The following is a 27,481-nucleotide window of genomic DNA, read 5'->3' as shown; positions in this document are numbered from 1 at the left end:
TCCAGCGATGTCATCTCTATAATTTTACATGGGAGGAAAAGAGTCTCATATATGGCTACAAGGTAACAGGACATGAGCAGATTAGACATATAAAATCACTTCTATCTTCTGGCTTCTAGGACATTCTGATCCTATAGGTGTTAGATTAGTGGGGTCTCCTACTCTACACAGGGTCGTTCCTTAGGTTATAGAGGGAAGAACAAGTTGTATTCGGCCAAAGTGCGGAGAAGAATTAACCAGGTGGCTCTATGGTTGGTTCCCAGCTCTCTGAGGGGCTGAAGCCAGCTGTGCACTCTCTGTTCAAGGAAAGGACTTGTTAGAGGTCATTTGGTCCTTTGATGGGGTACTCCACCCCTAGACATCTTATCTCCTATCCAAAGGATAGAGGATAAGATCCCTCGTGATTTCATGCCACGCCCCCTCCCATAGACTTGCATTCAGAGAGCCTGGCATAATGTCACAAGGAGCGTGGCCGTGATGTCACGATCCCTGCCACCTGATCCAAGCGTTCGGAACATAATGTTCCGAATGCTGGGGCAGCGGAGTACCCCTTTACAGCTTAAGGCTCCTGAACAACATGGCTGAATAAGACATATTCTCTCACATTTTCATCCATCCGTCTAGCACCAGAGTGTCCCTTTAATGTTCTCACTTTCTGCTGAGCAGACAAGAGGATAGGATCTTATTGACAAAGCAGTTTAACAAGCTGTTAAGGGGCTGAGGGCCCAGGACAAGTCTGTTTCTCCATTAGGCTAAGTTTCCACTTGGTTTTTTTTCTGGCAGTTTTTGGGCCAAAGCCAGAAGTGTATTCAAAAGGAATAGGACATATAAAGGAAGGACTTACACTTCTCCTCCCTTATGGATCCACTTCTGACTTTGGCTCAAAAACTGCAGTGGCAGTTTTCCAAAAACTGCCAGAAAAAAACAAGTGGAAACTGGGCCTCACAGGTAACAAAAGCACAATGGACCTGATGTGGTTGACGCAACCATCTTAAAGGTCTCCAGAGGCACCGAGGAGGGCAAGTGGGTAAAGCAACGAGCTGCCCTGAATTATACCGGTCTTTTTAAAAAAAACAAGGATAAAATCTGTCTACCAAAGGTTCTGTGCCCAATGATGGCCCCGGAGACTCATGGAGTCACCCACAACTGGAAAATGACTACAATATCACTGGTGAATGATCACTGGATAGCCCCAGGATTTACCACAGTGGTCACCAGGTAAACACCGGCTGGCATGACCTGTGCAAGACCTAATGTAGGGAAAGCAGTGCAGGTGCCTCCTAAATGTGGCGGATTTACCCGTTTTGGCGACTGCAGATAAACTATATTCAGCTCTCCTTGTGAGGAGGGTATGAATACTTTTTGATGTGTGTGGATCTCTTTTCAGGTTGGCCTAAGGCCTATCCGGGGAGAAATGCCGATGTAAAGATGGCAGCAGGGCAGCTTGTGAAGGATATGGTAGGTAGTTCCAGAAGTTATTGATAGTGATGGAGGTCGCACTTTACTGGATGAATTATGATGCAGGTAATAGAAGCCCTGGGTATCCAAACAAGTGTTTTACATCCCATGATCCACAGAGTAGTAAGAGAGTAGAATGATGAAAGGTGTACTCCACCCTAGACATCTTATTCCCTATCCAAAGGATAGAGGATAAGATGTCTGTTCTTGGGGGTCCCACAACTGGGACCCCTGTGATCTCTGTGCAGCACCCGGTGTTCGTTTAGAATGCTTGGAGCGGGTGGCGGGGGTCGTGACATCACGGCCACACCCCTCACTACATCACACCACGCCCCCTCAATGCAAGCCAACGGGAGGGGGCGTGACAGCCATCAAGCCCCCTCCCATAGACTTGCATTGAGGTGTCATGGTGTGACGTAGTGAGGGGCGCTGAAGCAGAACGCTGGGGCAGTGGAGTACCCCTTTAAATTCTACCTTGAAAAATAAGATTCTGAAGGCTGTAGAAGAGACAGGGAAGCCTCGGCCTGAGCGCTGATCCTTCCTCCTTTTCATGTACACACCACAACGGTCATAAAAGAGATCAAAAGGGTCCGGAAGGCATTTCTGGAGAGTAATAACAATACAGGTTATGTAACTAGATAAACAGAACATGGCCGCACATCCACAACTTGTACTAGGATCTTATTGCTTCTCACTATCATTTCACACTAACAGGTTATTATTCTATGTTTTGATGAAAACGTACAAGCCCACTCGCCACGTCAAGGCCACCTGATATGAGGGGGTCCGCTGGGCGGCGACCACTATCGCCACAACACCAAGCCCACAGGGGGAATGACCCAGTGGATAGGGAGCCCCACTGCTGCCCGACCAAGCCCTCGTTCTGAGCCACCCAACAGACAAAGCACCACAGCAACAATGGCCGCCACAGAGCACCACACCAGTGGCAAGTGGGCTTGTATGTTATGATCAAAAGCTACAATAATAAACTGTTAGTCTGAGATTATACTGAGAAGGAATAAGATCCTAGTACAAGTTGTGGATGTGCGGCCATGCTCCGTTTCTCTCTTTGAGTCACATGAAAGGTTATGGATTTATTGGGACAGAACATTGATCCAGGGATCTGATATTTGGAGTTGGGGAAGGAATTTTTCCCCCGTCATGGGGTGATGGGAATCAGCCTCTTAAGGGTTTTTTGCCTTCCTCCGGGTCAGCACAGTAGGGACACAATAGGGATATGGATTGACCTTTATGGACTCTGGTCTTTTACAACCTTATGAACGATGTTATGAAGAAGCAGCGGGTTGACTCCTTATGGGACACTTTTTGGTTGTGCTCCTAGAACAGGGTTGTACTGTCCACAGCTACTGCAGATGTAACACAGTCACCTATCTAGCTATGTGCGGCCGTACACAAGCGCGTACAACAAGCGCATACACAAGTCTTTATTCTATTCCAGATGGTAAAACTCCTGATATAGATCCTGGAGATCGGGTGGTGATAAAGAGACACAAAGAGTCCTGACCTCCATGTGACCGGCCTTTCCAAGTCCTGCTGACAACAACCACCTCAGTAATAGGAAGGAAAGCCTATGTGGATCCATGCCAGTCCTTGTACCAAAGTGACCTCACCAGATACCACATAAAACACCCGACACTCATCAGGATTTTTACCTCAGGACTAATATTTTTTGGCACCAGATCCCTCACAGATTATTCAATTACTGGTGTATCCTGAGAACTTATGGACACATGGACAAATTCTGAACGTTTGGCACTTTTGTGTGAAGAATGTGCTGAGTGCGGATGATCCTATATCCACCTGCCTTATAGCTGCGCCCACTGCGGTGCCGACACCAAGAACTATTTTCAGTCTAATACACAAGGACCAGGGTGTGCAAACCACCATGTATCACAACATATTCTCCATATAGGAATCATTATACCCCAAACCCTACAAACTGTTGACTCCACATCAGGACTCTGGACATGATAAAGAGAGGTGAAATGTCATGTGACCCAGATAATATACCTAGAGGCAAGTAATGGAAAATGATAGAACAAGGTGATAAATTACAAATTACAAAAAGATAATGAGATGGAGTGTGACGCTATTATAGTGCCGCCTCGTCACATGACACGTTAGGCTTCTTTCACACAACCGCCATCTTCCTGCCTTCTGACACTCGTTATTCAGCAAAAACAGATCATTAAAAAATAGATACAATAACTGAACATATCAGGTGATAACTGATGCCCAATGTACATTATTATAACGCCATTCTATCAAAATAACGGACATATTCCATTCATTACTACCCGTTATTTCATCCGTCATGCACCGTTATAGTCCGTTATTTTATGTCCGTTTTAACCCCTTCTGGTTGTGATGCTGTATGGAGCATACTCAGTAGCAATAACGGATCATAACGGAATATAAAAATACTGGGCGCCAACAGATGACATTTGTGAACATTCATCATCCATTCTGTTATTCCAACGTTATTTTTGACGGGAGAAAAATGAGTGCATGCACCGTTATTTGCCCCGTCAAAAATAACGGACGTTAGTCATAAGGGGACGTAACTGATCATGAAGGATGGTCAAAGAATGAATAAAGAATGGACTTACTTAGGGGTACTCCGCCCCTAGACATCTCATCCCATATCCAAAGGATCGGGGATAAAATGACTGGCTCCCTGTGCCACTTTATTTCCCCTGTGACAAATCACCCCTCCCTTTATTACCCCCTGTGCAACATAATTTCTTCTTGACCCCCCCCCTATTTCATTACCCCTTTATTACCCTCTGTGCATATTCATCACCCCCTCTGCCACTTTATAAAGAGGGGGAGATGAATTTATACAGAAGATACTATGGGAGAATTAAATGGCTCAGGGGGATCAAGGGGAAATGATGTGGCACAGGGGGTAAGGGAGGGGGATAATTTGGCACAATGCACAGGGGAATAAGATGGCACAGGGTAAAAAAGGGGGGGGTGAAATGATACAGGGGGTGATTAAACGACACTGGGAGATTCTACTGTAATATTGTTTTTCATTGTGTTTTATAGGTAATTAAACTCTGGAGTTAGCACAGGACAGTATTCCGTAATTTAGGAAGAATTTTGAGCCTTTTTCCCAATAGGAGACAACTCTCAATAATGGACCCTTTTATTCCCGAGTGTCCACTATTGGGAGATTCTACTGGTACTTAATGAAAAGGTTCTAAAAGTAATCTAAGAAGAACAAGTCTCCAGGGAATTCCTCAAGAAATTTTTCCATGAAACTGGTTCCTCAAGTTTGAACAACTGGGAACTTTTTTTGTACCGCTGCGTACGAAATGATTGGAGGGGGTAGAAGATCTCTAGTATATCGAAATAAGGCGTCTAGTCACCAATAGTAGGTGTGTGATTCATCAAGTCGAGATAGGACAGAAAACCGAAGAAGTAACCGCAAGAAGAACCATTTCCAGAGTAAAATGGATCTTCTTTGTTGTAACCAAGAAAATACCGTATATACTGGAGTATAAGCCGAAGCCCCTAATTTCACAAAAACCTGGAGAAAAAAATCTATTAATTTGAGTATAAGCCTATCATCACCCACTGCAACAAACACCCATCCCCCATCATCATTCCATCCCCGTCATTATCCATCCCCCCTCCTGTCATCATTCATTCCCCTCCTATCATCATCCACAGCCAGACACCGATCCCCCGTTATCATCCATCCCCCGTCATCATCCACTGACACAAACACCCATCCCCCGTCATCATCCATCGACATCCTGTCATCATCCTTCCCCCCGTCATCATTCATCCCCTCCTGTCATCATCCACAGACACCCATCCCCGTCATCATCCATCCCTCGTCATCATCCACTGACACAAACACCCATCCCCAACATCATTCCATCCCCCGTCATTATCCATCCCCCCTGTCATCATTCATCCCCCTTCTGTCATCCACTGCCACAGACACCCATCCCCCGTTATCATCCATCCCCGTCATCATCCACTGACACAAACACCCATCCCCAACATCATTCCATCCCCCGTCATTATCCATCCCCCCTGTCATCATTCATCCCTCTTCTGTCATCCACTGCCACAGACACCCATCCCCCGTCATCATCCATCCCCCGTCATCATCCACTGATACAAACACCCATCCCCCGTCATCATTCATCCCCCTCCTGTCATCAGCCACAGACACCCATCCCTGTCATCATCCATCCCCCTGTCATCATCCACTGACACAAACACCCATCCCCCACAACATAATTCCTTCCCCCATCATTATCCATCCCCCCTGTCATCATTCATCCCCCTTCTGTCATCCAGAGACACCCATGCCCCATCATCATCCGTCCGTCCCCCCCGTCATCATCCACCTCTCTTATAGTCTAATCACCTCTCCAGTTGTAGCGCTCAGCGGCAGGTCTTTTCCTGTTGCCTGGCACATCAGTGACATCAGGGGCGTCCCTGCATGGCGGCCTCAATGCGCAGCAGTGACCCTACATGGCGGCCTCAATGCACAGCAGCGACCCTACCCCATAATCACTATTCCAGGGCCGGCCCGGAGTGGAGAAGGTGGATAGACCAGACCGGCTCACTTTTCCCACTTGTATGCGGACGGTCCTTGCGCACAGTCCCTTCAGCGTCCCTACCCTGGATGAGTCCGGGGCCGTCCCGGTAAAGATGGACCCCCCCCAACCTGAATGCCTGAACTGATGTCACTACTATTTTTTTTTTCACTTGAGTTTACGCGGAGGGAGGCATTTTAAGCACAAAAAAGGTGCTTATACTCGAGAATATATACGGTAATCGAAATAACTTCCTGCCAGAAAGATTGAATTTTCAAGCAGGACCACTATATATGTAAAAGAGTCAACGACTCAATCCCACACCACCAACATTGAGAAGATTCTGGAATACCATGTGACAAAAGGAGAGGAAGGAGTCCCATACCCACGACAATATAACTTAGGAAATAAATACAATCTCTCTAACCAATTTCAGGGACATATGTTAGTATAATGCTGAAAAAATTGGAGAGTAAAGATAAATTTACTTATAAAACCCCAGAAAGCCTGAGATTCCTCTATGGCCAAAGTCTTAGTAGAAGAATATAAATCTCGTAACGTAAAAGAATGTAAACGTTCCCACAAAGGGGAAGAGGGAAAATATGTTTAGTAATAACCATAGGGAGTAAAGAAAGTGGGGTTAGGGGGGAAGGGAAATCAGAATCAGTCGTAGAGCAGTCTCGTAATACCGACAAAGTTATATATAAAAGAGGAAAGAACTAGAGAGGCCAAGGAGGAGTGCGGGGGCCACAAAATGGGCCCTATAGAAGGAGGGACTGAGGAGAATTCCATATCCACATGAGGAGGAATATAAAGGGGAGGATGAGAAAAAGAAGAGCGGACGAGCTCTAATAATCCAGACGAAGGAAAAGCTTTATAATAAGTGTGTAAATCCGGAAACACAAAACCGCCGTCTAATGTCTTCAGGGTGAGCGTCTATACGGGACACGTGGTCTCTTCTGAATCATAACAAAATTACTAAATAACCATCGGATAGAAGAAAAATAACAATTCCGTACTATGATAGGGACGGACTGTAAAATATAAAATATTATTGGTAAATATAAGATTTAAGAACCTTTTTCCTTCCAATCCACGACATATATGGGAATTTACGAGCGTGTAACTGGGTCTTCAATCCGTGTAATAATGGCGCAAAGTGTGAAGTAAAGAGATCTTGTACCAGATGTGATCAGATCTCTAGGGATTTTATACCCCGGGGAGGACAAAGAAAAGGAAAAGAATTACACCGATGTTTACTGAACCCGGGGGACGCTGACATATTGACGACTTCTCATATAGAAAAATGGATTTTAAAGGGGTACTCCGGTGAAAACCTTTTTTCTTTTAAATCAACTTGTGGCAGAAAGTTAAACATATTTGTAAATTACTTCTATTAAAAAATCGTAATCCTTCCTGTACTTATTAGCTGCTGAATACTACAGAGGACATTCTTTTCTTTTTGGAATGTTCTCTGATGACATCACGAGCACAGTTCTCTCTGCTGACATTATTATAATAATAATAATGCTTTATTTATTGTTGTCCTTAGTGGGATTAGAACCAAAGTCCCCAGCACTGCTAACCACTGAGCCACCATGCTGCCCTTAGCATACATCTGCTATGCATGGTTGCTAAAATGGACAGAGATGTCAGCAGAGAGCACTGTGCTCGTGATGTCATCAGTGTTCCAAAAAGAAAGGAATTTCCTCTGTAGCATTCAGCAGCTAATAAGTACTGGAAGGATTAAGATTTTTTAATAGAAGTAATTTACAAATATGTTTAACTTTCTGCCACCAGTTGATTTAAAATAAAAAAGGTTTTCACCGGAGTACCCCTTTAAGATCTGAGACCGAAAATAGGCATCAAGACGGGAAACGCTGGTCTAGGGTTTGTGATAAATAAAAGTATCTGCAGCGTCTTATGTTCAGAAGAGACGATCTTCAAGGGAGACGCGCAGATCCTGTCTGATGCCTTGAATTAAAGTCTCTATAATCATAATGAGAAGGGGGCGGGGACAACACTGACGCGTTACATTCCCTATATACAACCTCAGGGACAATATTACATTTATAATAAGTCCAGTGTGCGGAGATGAATATAAGAATAAATAATATGAGAAAGAAAAAGTTTATTAACAATTGGGAACAAGTCTGGAGATGCAGTATATGATATATGTATAAATGTCAGATATCCTATGTACATGGATAATATATAGATGTGTTATCTGCATCATTTATTGCACTGAATTGGCTTCTCTCCTTTGTGAATTCTTAGATGTCTAACAAGACTTGATTTGTCAGTAATACACATTCTGATATTAAAATGGCTTCACCCCTCTGTGAGTTCTTTGATGTTGAACAAGATTTGATTTCACAATAAAACATTTCCCACACTCTGCACAGCAAAATGGCTTCTCCTCTGTGTGAGTTTTTTTATGTACAACAAAATTTGATATGTCAGAAAAACATTTCCCACATTCTGAACATGAATATGGTTTCTCCCCTGTGTGAGTTCGTTTATGTTTAACAAGCTTTGATTTGTCAGTAAAACATTTTCCACATTCTGAACATGAAAATGGTTTCTCCCCTGTGTGAGTTCTTTGATGTTGAACAAGACTTGACTTCTCAGTATAACATTTCCCACATTCTGCACATGAAAATGGCTTCTCCCCTGTGTGAATTCTTTGATGTGTAACAAGATGTGATTGCTGAGTAAAACATTTTCTACATTCTGAGCATGAAAATGGCTTTTCCCCTGTGTGAGTTCTTTGATGTCTAACAAGATGTGATTGCTGAGTAAAACATTTCCCACATTCTGAACATGAAAACGGCTTCTCTCCTTTGTGAGTTCTCTGATGTACAACAAGACCCGATTTAAAAGTAAAACATTTCCCACATTCTGAGCATAAATATGGTTTCTTTCCTGTATGAGCTTGTTGATGTCCAACACCCCTTCTATGACCTTTATTTTGCTGAACATCCTGTGATGAATGAGAAGACAGGACCTGTATATAAGGATGAGATGACAGATCTTGGCTGTGAAGGGCTGAGGGTGTATTTGGGATAATGGAATGTTCTTCATATGTATCTTGTGTGATATCATCATCTGCTTTATAATCTGAAGATATAAGATTCTCCTCTGATCTCCTGGTACAAGAATCTGCAGAGAATAACACAGATTTATTAATAATTGTGCCCATATTTATAGTCTTTTTAGTAGAACATTATAAGTGCAGCATGTGACATCATGGAACCTTCTCCCAGTTCTCCGGATAATAAATAGTTAATGTAGACATAATATAGGGTCTTCAGGTCACATACACCCCACTCCTGGACCCCATCACACTCCCATCCAGCAGCAATGAACAATCCATAGGGCACAAATCAGACGACAGCCGAGGCGGTTCAGAGCCCCCAGCAATACAGAAGAGCTGGGAAATATCCCAAATTATTCCTCTAGTCGTCTACATGGAAATCCTGCTGACTATATAAGATGGAGACAACAGAGACAATAAAAACAACAGCGCAAACAAGGACTTTAAAGACAAGATCAGTATCAGGGAGGGTGCAGACCATATATCTCACTACACTGGCAGAGCAGTTAGGCCGTTTGCCATTCAGTGAAGTGTTACCGACCGGAGCGCCCACTCACTAACATTCATACATTTTTTTATAGAGATCATGGCTTATGACCACTAGGGGTCCCCATACCATCTAGTCATTGGCTGTCCGGTCATGCTGGGAGTTGATGTTCTGCAAAATCTGGAAGGCCACACTTTGAGAACACAGATCTAAAACATAATCCTGTCCGGCTGTAGCATCATCTTTGTCCCAGCTGAAGCACAGGCCTGGGGCAAAGTCCAGTAAGTGAGGGCAGGACTAGTACTCCTCTGTGCTCACTCCTGTCCTATCAGACTGCAGCAGGAAAGCAGAGAGGAGGGGCTTACAGAGCAGACTGCAATGATTGGATAAAGAGACCCAGAACAGCACAACAGACTCAGGGAGGAAATTAATGCATGGCTAAGGAGGGCAGGCTCAGTGCTTGCCTCGGACACTCCCCTTCCTGAACAAGGGATGTCAGAATAAGTGAGCAGCAGCACAGATGGATTTGTGAGCCAAAAAGACATGTATAGCATCTGGATGACCTAGTAACATATGAGCATTATTTTTTTCTGTGATTACTGCAGCTGTGACTCTTCTCTGTATTTAGTGTTTACTACTCACCTGGGCGGTTACCAGTAGGAATTTCCTCCTTATACTTCTCATAACTGCTCACATCTGTCTCTTCTTCTTCCTTTATGTCTATGGCATTAATATAGATCAGATCTTTCCCTACAGAACTGTTCTCCTTATACTGCTCATTACCGCTTACATCTGTCTCTTCTTTTTCTTTCTTTATATCTGTAGCATTAATATAGGTCAGATATTTCCCTGTAGAAATGCCCTCCTTATACTGCTCAACACTGCTTACATCTGTCTCTTCTTCTTCCTTTATATCTGCGGCATTAATATAGATCAAATCTTTCCCTGTAGGAATGTCCTCCTTATACTGCTCATCACCGCTCATATCTGTCTCTTGTTCTCCATTTATGTCTGTAGCATTAATATAGATCAGATCTTTCCCTGTAGGAATGTCCTCCTTATACTGCTCATCACCGCTCATATCTGTCTCTTGTTCTTCCTTTATGTCTGTACTATTAATATAGATCAGATCTTTTTCTGTAGGAATGTCCTCCTTATACTGCTTATGACTGCTCACATCTGTCTTTTCTTCCTTTATGTCTGTAGCATTAATATAGATCAGATGTTTCCCTGAAGGAATGTCCTCCTTATACTGCTCATCACCGCTCATATCTGTCCCTTGTTCTCCCTTTATGTCTGCAGTATTAATATATATCATAATTTTTTCTGCAGGAATGTCCTCCTTATACTGCTTATTACAGCTCATACCTGTCTCTGGAGCATTACTATAGATCAGATATTTCCCTGTAGGAATGTCCTCCTTATACTGCTCATCACCACTCATATCTGTCTCTTGCTCTCCCTTTATGTCTGCAGTATTAATATATATCAAATATTTCTCTTTTGTTATGTCCTCCTTATACTGCTCATCACTGCTCACATCTGTCTCTTCTTCTTCCTTTATGTCTGTAGCATTAATATAGATCAGATCTTTCCCTGTAGAAATGTGCTCCTTATACTGCTCATCACCGCTCACATCTGTCTCTGTAGCATTAATATTGTTCAGATCTTCACCCTGATTCATAAGATATGGAAGAAATATTGTAAAAGTCATCAGACAGTAGGAGAAGTCATGTGGGAAGTTATAGATGAGCAGGAGATGAGGAGTCATGGGGGGTGAGGGGACTGACCACAAGAGCTTCACAGCCCTTCTACAGATCATAGGGAATATCTCCATCTACCTGATCATCCTGTGGAAGAAGAGGACGGGGACACCTCTCTGGTGCTGTTCTCTTACTGGATCTGACTGTAGGGAACACATACAGAGACTGAATTCATTCTTTACATACAAATAATGAGAGGACGTGTGTATATAGTCATGTCTATTACCTGGTGATGTGAGGGGCTGCTGATCCTCCATCATGACCTGATCCTTGTACTGATCCTTGTGTCCTTCTACATACTCCCACTCCTCCATGGAGAAATAGACCGCCACGTCCTGACACCTTATAGGAACCTGTATTGTGAATAAACATTTAATTCTATACAATTCCAGGATGTTATATGGAGACATTTGAGGGGATATTCCTGCACATGATTTATCTTCTTGCTCTCGGATGATGAGGTGAATACTTGTCGGGGCAGATCCTCTATATTATGGTCACATGACCAGAACTGACCACAAGTCTCATGATCCAGCTGTCAGTTCAGGTCATTATACCCAAAGCACCCGTCCCATGGAGTGTAAGGAGTTAAGTGATATTTCATAGTATCACTGCTCCCCTCCCCCGGGACTATATAGATGGCTGCTTACTGTCTGGCCCCTAAGGATAGAATTGGCAGCAGGGACGTGCACACATAGGGCTCAAAGGGGGCTTGAGCCCCTGCCTTTTCATGCACCTGCCCCTTAATGCCCTTTTTTTTTTTTTTTTTTTTAAAAGGTGTGAGGCACAGAGGCACAGGGGCAGGAGTGTATAGAGACACGGCTGGTAGAGATAACAGCAGGGGACAAGAAGAAAGAGCAGATACAAGTGTTAGGAAGTGACATCTTGTCATACAGGCATTCTTTGGACACTGTCTCCCGGGGTCCTGCTGCTGCTGACGGCCCCTCCCCCTCCCTGCTCCTCTCTCCGTAAGGAAAGGAAGAGATGGAGGATAGAAGATCAGCTGGAGCTGCCATGAGGGGACAGTAAGTGATCATCAGCCGGGTCTGTCAGGGAGGACTGTAGGGGGGGTGGACTGTGTGAGGGGACTTAGAAGAGTTAGAAGAGTCCACAGTGACAGTAAGTGATGATCAGCAGGGTGGTCTGTCAGGGAGGACTGTAGGGACAGTGGACTGTGTGAGGGGACTTAGAAGAGTTCACAGTAACTGATGATCAGCAGGGTGGTCTGTCAGGGAGGACTGTAGGGGGGTGGTCTGTGTGAGGGGAATTAGAAGAGTCCACAGTGACAGTAAGTGATGATCAGCAGGGTGGGGTCTGTCAGGGAGGACTGTAGGGAGGGGGGTCTGTCAGGGAGGACTGTAGGGAGGGGTGTCTGTCAGGGAGGACTGTAGGGAGGGGGGGTCTGTCAGGGAGGACTGGCCTCCTCTGTACAAGCAGCTTCAGAGAAATTATAGTGTGTTTTTATTGTTGTTTTGTTTTTTTCCTTATTTATTCTGATATACACTATGGGGGAGACTTAACAAGACCTGTCCAGAGGAAAAGTTGCCCATAGCAACCAATCAGATTGCTTATTTTACTTTTGAAAAGGCCTCTGAAAAATGAAAGAAAGGATTTGATTGGTTGCTATGGGCACCTTTTCCTCTGGACAGGTCTTGTTAAATCTCCCCCATAGTGTCCCCCACCTACAGTACCTGAAAAGCTTAGTCCAGCATAGTTGTTCTTTCCCTCCCTATAAACCAGTGTTTCCCAACCAGGGGCCTCCAGTTGGTACAAAACTACAACTCTCAGCCAAAGACTGTCCAGGCATGCTGGGAGTTGCAGTTTTGCAACAGCTGGAGGCACCCTGCTTGGGAAACACTGCTATAAACCAATAGTGTTACCCACCTGTGCCCCTATAATGCCATTCCACATCTGTATCTTCCCCACATCATCAGTCCCTACAATCTTTGTATTGTCCCACCTTTCTTGTGGACCTGTCCAGAGGAAAAGTTGCCCATAGCAACCAATCAGATCGCTGCTTTCAGTTTTCAGAGGCCTTGTTAAAAATGAAAGAAGCAATCTGATTGGTTGCTATGGGCAACTGGACAACTTTTCCTCTGGACAGGTTTTGATAAATCTCCCCCATTTTGCTGCAGAATGTCTGCTGGTAACTCAATAACAAAATTCACAGTATAAAATCTGCAGCAAAAAAATCTGTAGCAAAATCCCAATGGCTGGATTCACACTGTATTTGTGTTAACACTTAAAGCACAACTCCGTTGCTTATGATAAATAACTATTGTGCAGAACCAATTTGGCTTCTAAATACCTTAAAGGGGTACTTCTTTTTTTTAACCCCTTCCCGCAGAATGTCATATATAAACGCCGGGTTGTGCAGTGCGTTCGCGCATCCCGGCGTTTATAAATGACATTCAGTTAACCCGGCGATGCGCAGCATCGCACGGGTTAACTGGCAGAAGTCCCGCTGTTTCCAGCAGGGGACAACTTCTGCTTCACCCCCAGGACCATCCATTGATGGTCCTGGTCAGCGATCACTGTGATTGGTCCCTGTGGACCAATCACAGTGATCTAGGGTGAAAGTTCAGATCCCCCGCACTGCCCGCCCTTGGAAGTCGGGCAGAACGGGGGACGATGGCTGCGGGGGCTCGCGGCATAGGTGGGGGAACACGTGGGGACCGGCAGCCTTACCCGAACCAGAGGCGGGACCGAGGAGCAGCGCGGGATCGGCCACGTGGACGAGCAGCGACGGGACCGGCAGGTGAGTATATGGTCCTCAGAAGCAGCAGTGAAGAACTTCACTGCTGCTTCTAGGAGTCTGAAAACTACAACTCCCAGCATGCCTAGACAGCCTTTGGCTGTCTGGGCATGCTGGGAGTTGTAGTTTTGCAACATCTGGAGGGCCCCAGTTTGGAGACCATTGTATAATGGTCTCCAATCTGTGCTCTTCCAGCTGTTGCAAAACTACAACTCCCAGCATGCACTGACTGTCCAGGCATGCTGGGAGTTTTAGTTCAGCAACATCTGGCCCCAGATATTGCCGAACTACAACTCCCAGCATGCCCTTCAGCTGTCTGGGCATGCTGGGAGTTGTAGTTTTGCAACAACTGGAGACACACTGGTTGGGAAACATTGTTTCTAACTCAGTGTTTCCTAACCTGTGTGCCTCCAGCTGTTGCAAAACTATAACTCTCAGCATGCACTAACAGACCATGCATGCTGGGAGTTGTAGTTTTGCAACATCTGGAGGGCCCCAGTTTGGAGACCATTGTATAATGGTCTCCAATCTGTGCTCTTCCAGCTGTTGCAAAACTACAACTCCCAGTATGCACTGACTGTCCAGGCATGCTGGGAGTTTTAGTTCAGCAACATCTGGCCCTTCAGATGTAGCCGAACTACAACTCCCAGCATGCCCTTCAGCTGTCTGGGCATGCTGGGAGTTGTAGTTTTGCAACAACTGGGGACACACTGGTTGGGAAACATTGTCTGTTTCTAACTCAGTGTTTCCTAACCTGTGTGCCTCCAGCTGTTGCAAAACTATAACTCCCAGCATGCACTAACAGACCATGCATGCTGGGAGTTGTGGTTTTGCAACAGCTGGTGCGCACCCCCCCCCCCCCTGTGAATGTACAGGGTACATTCACATGGGCGAGGCTTTTACAGTGGGTTTCTCGCTGCAAGTTTGAGATGCAGCAAATTTTGCGCTGGGAAACTCACTGTAATCCCCCGCCCATGTGACTGTACCCTAAAAACACTACACTACACCTACACAAAATAAAATAAAAAGTTAAAAACACTACATATACACATACCCCTACACAGCCCCCCTCCCCCAATAAGAACGTCCGGTACACCACTGTTTCCAAAGCAGAGCCTCCAGCTGTTGAAAAACAACAACTCCCAGTATTGCCGGACAGCCGTTGACTGTCCACGCATGCTGGGAGTTTTGCAACAGCTGGAGGCACCCTGTTTGGGAATCACTGGCGTAGAATACCCCTATGTCCACCCCTATGCAAATCCCTAATTTAGGCCTCAAATGCACATGGCGCTCTCACTTTGGAGCCCTGTCGTATTTCAAGGCAACAGTTTAGGGTCACATATGGGGTATCGCCGTACTCGGGAGAAATTGTGTTACAAGGTTTGGGGGGTATTTTCTTCTTTAACCCTTCATGAAAAGGAAATGTTGGGGTCTACACCAGAATGTTAGTGTAAAAATTTTAACTTTTTTACACTAACATGCTGATGTTGCCCTATACTTTACATTTTCACAAGAGGTTAAAGGGAAAAAAGCCCCCCAAAATTTGTAACGCAATTTCTCCCGACTACTGAGATACTACATATGTGGGCGCAAAGTGCTCTGGGGGCGCACAACAAGGCCCAGAAGGGAGAGCGCACCATGTACATTTGAGGTGATTTGTACAGGGGTGGCTGATTGTTACAGCGGTTTTGACAAACGCCAAAAAAACAAAACCCCACATGTGACCCCATTTCGGAAACGACACCCCTCACGGAATGTAATGAGGGGTGCAGTGAGAATTTACCCCCCATAGGTGTCTGACTGATCTTTGGAACAGTGGTCCGTGAAAATGAAAACTTGTACAGCCCACTGTTCCAAAGATCTGTCAGACACCAGTGGGGGGCAAATGCTCACTGTACCCCTTGTTACGTTCCTCAAGGGGTCTAGTTTCCAAAATGGTATGCCATGTGTTTTTTTTTTTTGCTGTCCTGGCACCATAGGGGCTTCCTAAATGCGACATGCCCCCCAAGCAAAATTTGCTCTCAAAAAGCCAAATATGACTCCTTCTCTTCTGAGCATTGTAGTTCGCCCGTAGTGCACTTCAGGTCAACTTATGGGGTACCTCCATACTCAGAAGAGAAGGGGTTACAAATTTCGGGGGGTATTTTCTGCTATTAACCCTTGGAAAAATGTGAAATTTTGGGGGAAACAAACATTTTAGTGAAATAATTTTTTTTTTACATATGCAAAAGTCGTGAAACACCTGTGGGGTATTAAGGCTCACTTTATTCCTTATTACATTCCTCAAGGGGTCTAGTTTCCAAACTGGTATGCCATGTGTTTTTTTTTGCTGTCCTGGCACCATAGGGGCTTCCTAAATGCGACATGCCCCCCGAGCAAAATTTGCTCTCAAAAAGCCAAATATGACTCCTTCTCTTCTGAGCATTGTAGTTCGCCTGTAGTGCACTTCAGGTCAACTTATGGGGTACCTCCATACTCAGAAGAGAAGGGGTTACAAATATTGGGGGGTATTTCCTGCTATTAACCCTTGGAAAAATGTGAAATTTGGGGGGAAACACACATTTTAGTGAAAAAAAAGATTTTTTTTTTTTACATATGCAAAGTCGTGAAACACCTGTGGGGTATTAAGGCTCACTTTATTCCTTGTTATGTTCCTCAAGGGGTCTAGTTTCCAAAATGGTATGCCATGTGAGGGTTTTTTGCTGTTCTGGCACCATAGGGGCTTCCTAAATGCAACATGCCCCCCAAAAACCATTTCAGAAAAACGTACTCTCCAAAATCCCCTTGTCGCTCTTTCCCTTCTGAGCCCTCTACTGCGCCCGCCGAACACTTTACATAGACATATGAGGTATGTGCTTACTCAAGAGAAATTGGGCTACAAATATAAGTATACATTTTCTCCTTTTACCCCTTGTAAAAATTCAAAAATTGGGTCTACAAGAACATGCGAGTGTAAAAAATGAAGATTGTGAATTTTCTCCTTCACTTTGCTTCTATTCCTGTGAAACACCTAAAGGGTTAAAATGATGACTGAATGTCATTTTGAATACTTTGGGGGGTGCAGTTTTTATAATGGGGTCTTTTGTGGGGTATTTCTAATATGAAGACCCTTCAAATCCACTTCAAACCTGAACTGGTCCCTGAAAAATAGTGAGTTTAAAAATTTTGTGAAAAATTGGAAAATTTCTGCTGAACTTTGAAGCCCTCTGGTGTCTTCCAAAAGTAAAAACTCGTCACTTTTATGATGCAAACATAAAGTAGACATATTGTATATGTGAATAAAAATTTTTTTTATTTGTAATATACATTTTCCTTACAAGCAGAGAGCTTCAAAGTTAGAAAAATGCAAAATTTTCAAATTTTTCATCAAATTTTAGGATTTTTCACCAAGAAAGAATGCAAGTTTCCACAAAATTTTACCACCATGTTAAAGTAGAATATGTCACGAAAAAACAATCTCGGAATCAGAATGATAACTAAAAGCATTCCAGAGTTATTAATGTTTAAAGTGACAGTGGTCAGATGTGCAAAAAACGCTCTGGTCCTTAAGGCCAAAATGGGCTTGGTCCTGAAGGGGTTAAAGAACTGGTGCCAGAAAGTTAAACCGATTTCTAAATTACTGCAATTTAATAATATAGCAGTTGTATGCTACAGAGGAAATTCTTTTCTTTTTAAATTTCTTTTTTGTCTTGTCCACAGTGCTCTCTGCTGACACCTCTGTCCATGACAGGAACTGTCCAGAGCAGAAGAGGTTTGCTATGGGGATTTTCTCCTGCTCTGGACAGATCCTGATACAGGCATCAGGTGTCAGCAGAGAGCACTGTGGACAAGACAAAAAAAATTCATAAAGAAAATAATTTCCTCTGTAGTATATAGCTGCTAATAAGTACTGGAAGGGTAAAGATTTTTATTAATAGAAGTAATTTACAAATCTGTTTAACTTTCTGGGACCAGTTGATTAAAAAAATAATAATAATGTTTTCCCCCAGAGTACACTTTTAACAGGGCTCCTTTCTCCCCACTCCTGGAACTGTCCACAGCTGATAACTGAGCATAGTCCATATGCAGCTTATGTAGCACCAGACCCAGTGTGACCCTAGGTGTGGACAGCACCAGGACACTGCGATGAGCTTATCTCCAGCCGCAGTGATGTCCGTCCTCGGTCGGTAATAGGCTGAGCGCATGTCATATAAGGAGCCTTGACCTGTTATATGACACTGCGCTCATTGGATCACTGGTCAATGCGGGAAATCGCTGCGCCCGGCAATAAGTTCATCGCAGTGTTTTGATCTGTGCACAGGAAGCAGAAAGAAGGCCGGAAAGGAGGACAGAAAAGCTATATCAGTGCAACGGGGGAGTTGAGGATGTTATGGTAAAGGGGATAAGTGTTTGATCGCGGGGGGGGGGGGGGGGGGGGGGGGTGTCCAAACGCTGGGCCCCCCGCAATCTCGTGCACGGGGCCACATCTCTGCCGCGCAGGGGGCGTGCCAGTCGCAGCGTGACGTCGCGGCTGACACGCCTCCTCCATGTAGTTTGTGCCTCTCCCATAGAACTGTAAGGGGACAGGGCAGGGAGGGTGCGTAACTGTCGACCTTTCCCTGAGTGCTAATGCGGGGGCCCCGTTAGGGAGATCGCGGGGGTCAAACACTTACCCTCTATCCTGTAGATTTCCCAAGCGCGGTCCTCAAGTCCCCTTAACAGGTCATGTTTTCAAGATTCCCTTAGTCTTTCACAGGTGATATAATTCTGGTCTGTGCATCAGGCATCTCTACAACTATATCACCTGATAACATGACCTGTTGGGGGTATTTAAAGGACAACTGCAACCAAATTTAACTTATCCCTTATCCACAAGATAGGGGATAAGTGTTTGATAGCGGGGGGTCCGACCGCTGGGACCCCCCGCGATCTCCCTAACGGGGCGCCGGCATTAGCACTCATTGTGAGCACTAATGCGCGTATCGTTGAGCTCTGAGCTCGACGGTTTACGCCCCGTCCCCATACAGTTCTATGGGGGAGGCGGGGAGGCATGAACGCTGCCTTCCCGCCTCTCCCATAGAGATGTAACGTCATGCTGTGGCCGGCATGCCCCCTGCACGGGAGAGCCACGGCACAGCCCCGTACAGGAGATCGCAGGGGGCCCAGCAGTCGGAACCCCCGCAATCAAACACTTATCCCCTATCCTGTGGATAGGGCATAAGTAAAATTTTGGCTGCAGTTGTCCTTTAAGGACCGTGCTTGGGTTAACACTGGTCTAGGGAGTTGCATATGGATCGGGTGTGCACTTTTTTTCACACTGAGCCCCTGCCCCTCAAAATTCCTGTGCACGTCCCTGATTGGCAGTGCTGTGCGCCACTTAACCCTAGCTAGACTGGTTGCTCTTATCCCAGCGAGTAGAAGGGACAATAAGCAGCTATCTGTATAGTGTGTGGCCACCATTTAACTCCTTCATGGCTGACTGGGCAGGAGGTATATAATGTATAGCCATGGGCCCAGCTCCGGAGCAGGAGACACATCAAATCTGGCATATCTTCTGCTCTTTTGCAGGAAACCCCTTTCAGAGCAGGGACTACTGTCATTAAAGTGATAAGATTTGGAGGGGAGGGAGGCCGCTGCCAGTCTATGAAGCACAGTCAGGAGTTCAGCACGATTCATAGTCCCTAGGTCCTACCTGCTATCAGCATCTGGGACTCATTGCTAATGCCGGACATCACCAATGCCAAAAATCTATTTCCGGTAGTTCAGTGGAGCTGATAAGGACACCCACAGTGAAATAGCGGGGACCCGGTCAGCTGAGAGAACGGGTGGAGGTCCCTAAACTAGCTCCACGCTGTCTGAATGACACTCCAATCCTGCAGGCAGCCTCAGCATCACAGCATTGATCAGTGTATGTAATCTATAGATTCCATGTAATAGTCTACTACAGGGACTAAAAAACTGGGAATAAGGTAAAAAGACCAATAACCCCTCCCCTAATAAACTATTGAATCTTCCCCATTTACCCATTTTTTTAAATAAAATAATGTAAACAAAAAATAAATCTAAACATATGTATAACCGCACGGTCAATGGCGTAAACGTAAAAAAAATACAACTTCATGGTCCAAAAGAAAAGTCTTAAAAAGCGATCAAAAAATCTCATCAAAATTAGTGGTTCCGATAAAAATTACAGATCACAGCGCAAAAAATGACTTTCATACATCCCCGTATACGGAATAATAAGAGAGTTATAGGGGACAAGGTAGGATAATCTGATACAGACTCATTTTTGTACAAAAAAGTTCGAATTCTTTTATATTTTAAAAGTGTTAAAATAAAACCTATATAAATCATTTATCATTGTAATCGTTTGGACCTACAGAATAAAGAGAATTATTACCGTAATGTGCACTGCGTCCAAACAGAAGACACCAGATTTGAAAAATAGCTTTTTTTTTCTATTTCACCCCACAAATAATATTTTTTGGCCCTTGTTGTAGATTTTGCAGTAAAATGAGTGATGTCATTACAAAGTACAAATCAGTGGTGAAAAAAAACAACAACAGCAACAAGAAGCCTCATATGGGTTTGTAAAGAGGAAATTGCAATCATTATGGCTATTAGAAGGAGAGGAGAAAAACATTAAAAAGAGAAATCACTGTGTCCTTAAGGGGTTAAAACTCAAAACTGCCGGGTTCTGAAGGGGTTAATAGTACAAAAAACATCTAACAGCAACATGTGACCACACATACCTCCAACTGCAGAGCTGTACAGGAGCCGTGTGCTTTCAGGACCTGCGATGATGTCACAATCATGTGATCAATCGGGACTCTGCTGTCACATGACCATTCTCACAGGTCCTTAAATCACCATCCCGTCTATCCTGCACTGCTGACCTCCGCCCACTCCTGTCACATGATCCTCCCCACAGGTCCTTCAGCCATAATCACATCTTTACTGCAATACTTTGCCCCCAAATGTACTGGTCACATGATTGTGACATCATCACAGGTCCTACACCTCCAGCATGTAGCAGATACAGAGCAGGTCCTGTTGGGGCAGTCACTGCTGTTGTGTTGTGTGTGGAGATCTCTCAGAGCAGCAGCCCCTGATCATGTGACTCCTCCATGTTACTGATCACATGACGGTGACATCATCGCAGGTCCTGTAAGCACATGGCTCCTCTACAGATACAGGTATGTGTGTGCGGTCACCATCTGATCAGGATTATTGGGGATGCTTATTATTAACCATTAAGGACACGATGGGGGACATTTCCTAATCTAGTCTATTCTGGGTATGCTTATAGACCAGCGTATGTGGTAGTCTCCTGTCTATTGTGCTCCTAATTTATCAAAGGTCTCACAGCCCTTGATAAATTCTGTGCTCAGACTTCAGGGTCTACAGCTTAAACTGCATTTAGACCTGCTCCAACATGGTCTGACATTTCAGCGTATTTTGGGCAGATGCGACTTGTCGCACAAAAGTCGCACTTGATAAATTCAGCACCAATGCATTTTCCAATGCATTTCTTTCTAAAATAGACTAGCATGCATCATGTTCTAAAAATTCTCTACTGCAAAAGTCGCAGAAAAGTCGCACATATTTAGACTGCGACTTTCTGTGCGACAAATTTAGAAAGGAAAAACCAGTCTAAATCCTTTGATAACTCTCACCCGATGTATATTTACATTCTGTGCCCCATATGGGACTTTGAGGTGAGCTCAAGAGCTATAAGCAGCCAGGACTCACCACTAATGATGCTCATCGCCATTAACCCTTTAGATTCCATGATCAAAGTCGATTGCAGGATCTAAAATGAGTAAAATGCAGTTGTTGGGGGGCGGAGTCTAGATCAGCTGAGATGATGGCCGGAGGGCCCCTTACCGTGCTCTGTGCTCAGATCGGTGCTCTAAGTATACAGACACCTCCACAGCCTGTATAAGCCGAGCACCGATAACACTGATCACTATGGCAGAGCGTTAGTCAGGGTTTGTAATAGAAGCCCCTCCCCTAATAAGTTTATATTCCATTTTTGTAATAAAATAATGTAGGTGGGCGTGGCTTAGACATGGCGCTGTACGGTTGTTTTTCTAGGAAGCGCCGTGCCGACCAGCGGTTGTTTGCCGGATTTCCTGCCTATACTGCCAGGGCCGGACTGGGGATGAAAATCAGCCCTGGAAATGACTGCATACCAGCCCCACAGCATTGTGTCATTGTTCCAGCAAACGGCCCCCGAGCACAGGCGTATCATTTTACGTGGCTAAATATATATATATATATATATATATATATATATATTTATCTATCACAGAAAGAATACACCAGTACTTTGCCAAATGTTTCAATAAAATGGTGTCAGCGTCCAAGACCTGATTAAAGTCCACCACAAATTCAAAAAGTAAAATGGCACAACACTCCCTTATAATGAAAAATGGCAGCAATGTTTTAAAAAGGTTATATGTGAAAATCCGGTATATTGAGAGCAATATTACCAATAAACTAAACAAATTGACCACTAAATTGCCACTGTCTTGCCTCTTGAAAACGCTGTGGAGACGGCAAAACATGTAGAGGCGGCAATATAGTGTTTATAAAGTTGTGTTTGAGTGGGAATTGTAGGTTGCTGCAGAACCTCATATTGTGGAGGTCTTTTGATCCCACTTGTACTGAAATGATCCCTCTCAGGCACATACATTTTAAATTATGTTTTTTTCTGGATTACTGTTTATTTATTGAATACAATAAAAGTTCTATTTTATAAGGGGAATAATAAGAGGTGTTTTGCACCCTGGGCTACGGCCCTAGGGTTTGGATAATATTACCAATAATGCCAGTATACAAGGAGTAAAATTATCACCATACATATTACCATCATACTGTTACTGACCAAATCCTGTATACTGAGACCAATATTACCAGTATACAAGGAGGAATATTATGCCCATACATATTACCGTCATACTGTTACTGACCAAATCCTGTGAACTGAGATCGAAATGATCAATATCAGTATACAAGGGACAAGTAATATCGCCACATCATGACCAGTATCACTGCAGAATGACTAATATCCCCACACTGCTACTGAAAAAAAATCCACTAGGCAAAGACCAAGGTTAACTCCATACAGTGATCATATACAGATAGATACCAACACTACAAAGGTGCCCCCCTTCCTCTCCCCTTCTTAGCTAAGTAAATGTTCAGCCTTAATATATTAGGTAGGTAGGCAGGCTTCTTCCCACTTCTACCTCCATTCCACATTAGGCTGCATTCACACCACGATTGTTACATACGGGACCGGATCCGATAGGGAGATGTGAAAACCAGGCACTCAGCACTCAGCCCCCATCCCAGCCCCCATCTCATTCATTTGAATGAGCCGACCGGAGTCAAAAAGTGACTCCAGTCGGCTTATTTTTGCCCCATATCCGGTTTTGTGACCAGACTTACAACTGTGGGTATACTACAGTTTTAAGTACCGTCACAAATCTGGATACGGGGCAAAACTGAGCCGACTGGAGTCATTATCTGACTCCGGTCGGCTCATTCAAATGAGATGTGGTCCGGGTCCGGCTGAGGTTTGGAAGCGCCTGGTTTTCACATCTCCCAGCCAGATCTGGTATGTAACAATTGTAGTGTGAATGCAGCCTTAGCTAGATATATCTCTCTCCACCCAGGGTAAAACTGGGGCTAAAAACCAGCCCTGAAAAAATGATCATACCAGCCCCACAACATTGTGTCATTGGGGCAGCCGCCGGCAGCAGGGAAGGGACAGGGAAGCTTGACATTTGATTTGCCAGGCCTCCATAAGAGAGCTATGTTGTGGCTGCGCTCTTGAAGTTAAAGGGGTATTCCACGAAAAAACTTTTTTATATATATCAACTGGCTCCAGAAAGTTAAACAGATTTGTAAATTACTTCTATTAAAAAATCTTAATCCTTTCAGTACTTATGAGCTTCTGAAGTTAAGGTTGTTCTTTTTCCGTCTAAGTTATCTCTGATGACGACGTGTCTCGGAAACCGCCCAGTTTAGAAGCAAATCCCCATAGCAAACCTCTTCTAAACTGGGCGGTTCCCGAGACACGTGTCATCAGAGATTACTTAGACAGAAAAGAACACCTAAACTTCAGAAGCTCATAAGTACTGAAAGGATTAAGATTTTTTAATAGAAGTAATTTACAAATCTGTTTAACTTTCTGGAGCCAGTTGATATATAAAAAAATTTTTTTTCCTGGAATACCCCTTTAACATACAAGAGAGAAATGTGGTATTAACGCTATGTAAAATCCACTTGGGGAAGACAGTATAAAAAAAAACTTTCTTCCTTGCTCTTGCGCTACCGCCAGAATCACGAAACTCAGTTCCCAGTGTCCATCGCTTCTGGGTTAGGTGACGTTACACAGCTGCTCATTCAATTACGGGCCGAAGCAATGTCCAGCCTCAGCTGCTGATTGGATGGCTCGCCGTTATGACGTCACCTAACCCGAAAGTGCCAGATACCAGGAACAGAATTCCAGTAGTAGTGCAGAAGCGAAGAAATTTAACTGTATAGGGACTAGGGCTCCAAACTGTGGACTGCTAGCTGTTCCAAAAATGGTCTGGGCATGCTGGGAGTTTTAGTTAAGCAACAAGCTGGAGGTCCACAGTTTGGAAGACACATTGCATAGGGAGAGATGCATCACCCGCCCCTCTGGGACCAGCCACAGGGACTAATTTCCGGGGTTTCAGCAGGATTTTCAAAGTGCCCTCTCTTACAAAGTAGTAACAGCAGGTCTTCTCTTCTAAGAGGCCACCCCCCCACCCCACATAACAGCCCCCCACATCACAGGTCTCCCCCTCTCCAGCCCCCCCCCCCCACATCACAGGTCCCCCCTCTCCAGCCCCCCACATCACAGGTCTCCCCCTCTCCAGCCCCCCACATCACAGGTCTCCCCCTCTCCAGCCCCCCACATCACAGGTCTCCCCCTCTCCAGCCCCCCCCCACCCACATCACAGGTCTCCCCCTCTCCAGCCCCCCACATCACATCACAGGTCTCCCCCTCTCCAGCCCCCCCACATCACAAGTCTCCCCCTCTCCAGCCCCCCCCACATCACAGGTCCCCCCTGCTCCAGCCCCCCGGCCCCCCCCCCCACATCACAGGTCCCCCCTCTCCAGCCCCCCACATCATAGGTCCCCCTCTCCAGCCCCCCCCACATCACAGGTCTCCCCCCTCTCCAGCCCCCCCACATCACAGGTCTCCCCCTCTCCAGCCCCCTACATCACAGGTTCTCCCCCTCTCCAGCCCCCCACATCACAGGTCCCCCCCCACTCCAGCCCCCTACATCACAGTCCCCCCCCCTCTCCAGCCCCCTACATCACAGGTCCCCCCCCCCTCCAGCCCCCTACATCACAGGGTCTCTCCCCTCTGCAGCCCCCCACATCACAGGTCTCCCCTCTCCAGACCCTCATATCACAGGTCTCCCCTCTCCAGCCCCCCCCCCCATCACACACTTCATAACAGGACTCCCACCCTTTCCCTTACATAGTAATACCTTTCCTCTCACCAGTATAGTAGATCTTCCCCCGAGCAGCTGCAGTCACTGCCGACAGGGAGGAGGGGCCAGGAGCAGTGAGGAGCAGAGAGTAGAGGTGAGTGGACTGTCTGTACAGCTCCCATTGCAGACTCTGTAGCCCCCAGTCCTCCGGACCTTCGCTCAATGAATCAGCTGTCAGGACCTGTGTGTAATGCTGCAGCTGCTGAGCACACAGGTCCTGACAGGACTGATACAGGTGATTTGTCGGGACTCAGGCAGCCTGTCCTCCAAACACTGCCGGCGCAGAGGGCGCACGGCCTAGCGGGAATTATCCCGGTATCCCACTAGGCCAGTCCGGCCCTGTATACTGCCCCCCCAGGGGATGTCTGGATGGTGAAGGTATCAGGTCACTTACCCCGCCATCCTGTCACCTGTTCAGTCTCTTTCTCCGGGTATCAGCCACTTCTTCCCATACAGGACTATGTAAGCATCAGGTTTTTTAAGTTTCTCCCGCGCCCCTATTATTACTTAAGACAGTATTTCCAAACCAGCGTGCCTCCAGCTGTTGTGAAACTACAACTCCCAGCATGCCCTGACAGCCAAATGCTGTAACAGCTGGAGGCACCCTGCTTGGGAAACACTGACTCCGGTGGTGGCCCAGACCCTGCGTGTGTAACGGTATATGATGCTCGGCTCTGCTGCAGGTAATAGCAGGTTCTTCCGGGGGACATATCACAATACACATAAAATCCTGATGTAATTGTGATGTATATTGTGCCCCCTAGTGGACACATTTCACTATTCTTCATTGGACAATGTCATATTGAATCCCTCTATCTTCTCCCTGCTCTGATGAAGACGTTCTGAATACACCGCAGCCTCAGAGATTAGGAGAAATGGATTCACAACGTCTTCAGCAGAGCAGGGAGAGCGACCTCAGGAGACCTGGAGGACCAGAGCGCCACCACTGACGGGAGAGGGGAGTGCGCTCTAGTCTCTTATTTTACAGCCCTCGGACAATGGATTTTGTTTTATAGAGAAATCTGAAAACTCCTATAATGTCTCCTCAGATGTTTCCCCAGATTATCTCCAGGAAATGGATTTTATTTCTCCATAGAATCTGGTGCGGTTTATCATCGTCTCCCTCTTCTTCCCTTCAGGTTTCTCCAATCCAGGATCCTCTGCTGATATCTTCTATATAAGAGAATTTCTCCTGGATGACCTGTCAACCATGGAGAGAGACAGAACAAGATGGCCAACAGCATCATAAACCTCACCCTACAGATACTCTTCCGGCTTACTGGAGAGGTGAGGGATTCTGGGAGTGATGTCACATGACCTCAATTCTTATCTATGTAATAACAGATGGATATGACTGGAGAGGTGAGGGATTCTGGGAGTGATGTCACATGACCTCATTCTTATCTATGTAATAACAGATGGATATGGCTGGAGAGGTGAGGGATTCTGGGAGTGATGTCACATGACCTCATTCTTATCTATGGAATAACAGATGGATATGACTGGAGAGGTGAGGGATTCTGGGAACTGTATGTAGTGATATTAATGTGTCTCTCCATACACAAGGATTACACAGTAGTGAAGAAGTCCTCTAGTGGGCGCTGTCGGGCCCCTGTGTGTGAAGAATGGGAAGAACCCTGAGCCCAATCCCGGGGCCCCCACCTCACTCCCTGATACATGAGGAAATGGATGAACAGAAGATCCGAGAACTCATCAACAAGATGATGGAGCTGCTGACTGTGAGAGGTGACCCTGCTGGGACATTATACAGTAATAGAGGGGTCTGGTGATGACTGAAGAGGTGACACTGCTGGGATAT

The 27,481-nt window shown here is 45.3% G+C and overlaps 1 protein-coding gene across 1 annotated transcript in view; it reads right to left on the bottom strand.

The window, feature by feature from the left end:
• LOC130308661 (uncharacterized) overlaps positions 1–20,938 on the bottom strand; it is a 71,323-nt gene extending 50,385 nt beyond the window's left edge. Inside the window, exons 1-6 of the mRNA XM_056552266.1 lie at positions 20,875–20,938; positions 11,615–11,741; positions 11,467–11,531; positions 10,268–11,300; positions 8,365–9,203; positions 1,933–2,061 (exon numbers count right to left, since the gene is read on the bottom strand). Of these exons, the coding sequence (XP_056408241.1) occupies positions 1,933–2,061; positions 8,365–9,203; positions 10,268–11,300; positions 11,467–11,531; positions 11,615–11,741; positions 20,875–20,937 (2,256 nt within the window). The 5' untranslated portion in view covers position 20,938. The remainder of the gene's footprint in view (positions 1–1,932; positions 2,062–8,364; positions 9,204–10,267; positions 11,301–11,466; positions 11,532–11,614; positions 11,742–20,874) is intronic.
• Positions 20,939–27,481: the final 6,543 nt, after the last annotated feature.

This window comes from Hyla sarda, chromosome 1 (assembly GCF_029499605.1).
Source record: "Hyla sarda isolate aHylSar1 chromosome 1, aHylSar1.hap1, whole genome shotgun sequence".
Lineage (NCBI taxonomy): Eukaryota > Metazoa > Chordata > Amphibia > Anura > Hylidae > Hyla > Hyla sarda.
This window is presented reverse-complemented; position numbering and strand designations above follow the sequence as displayed.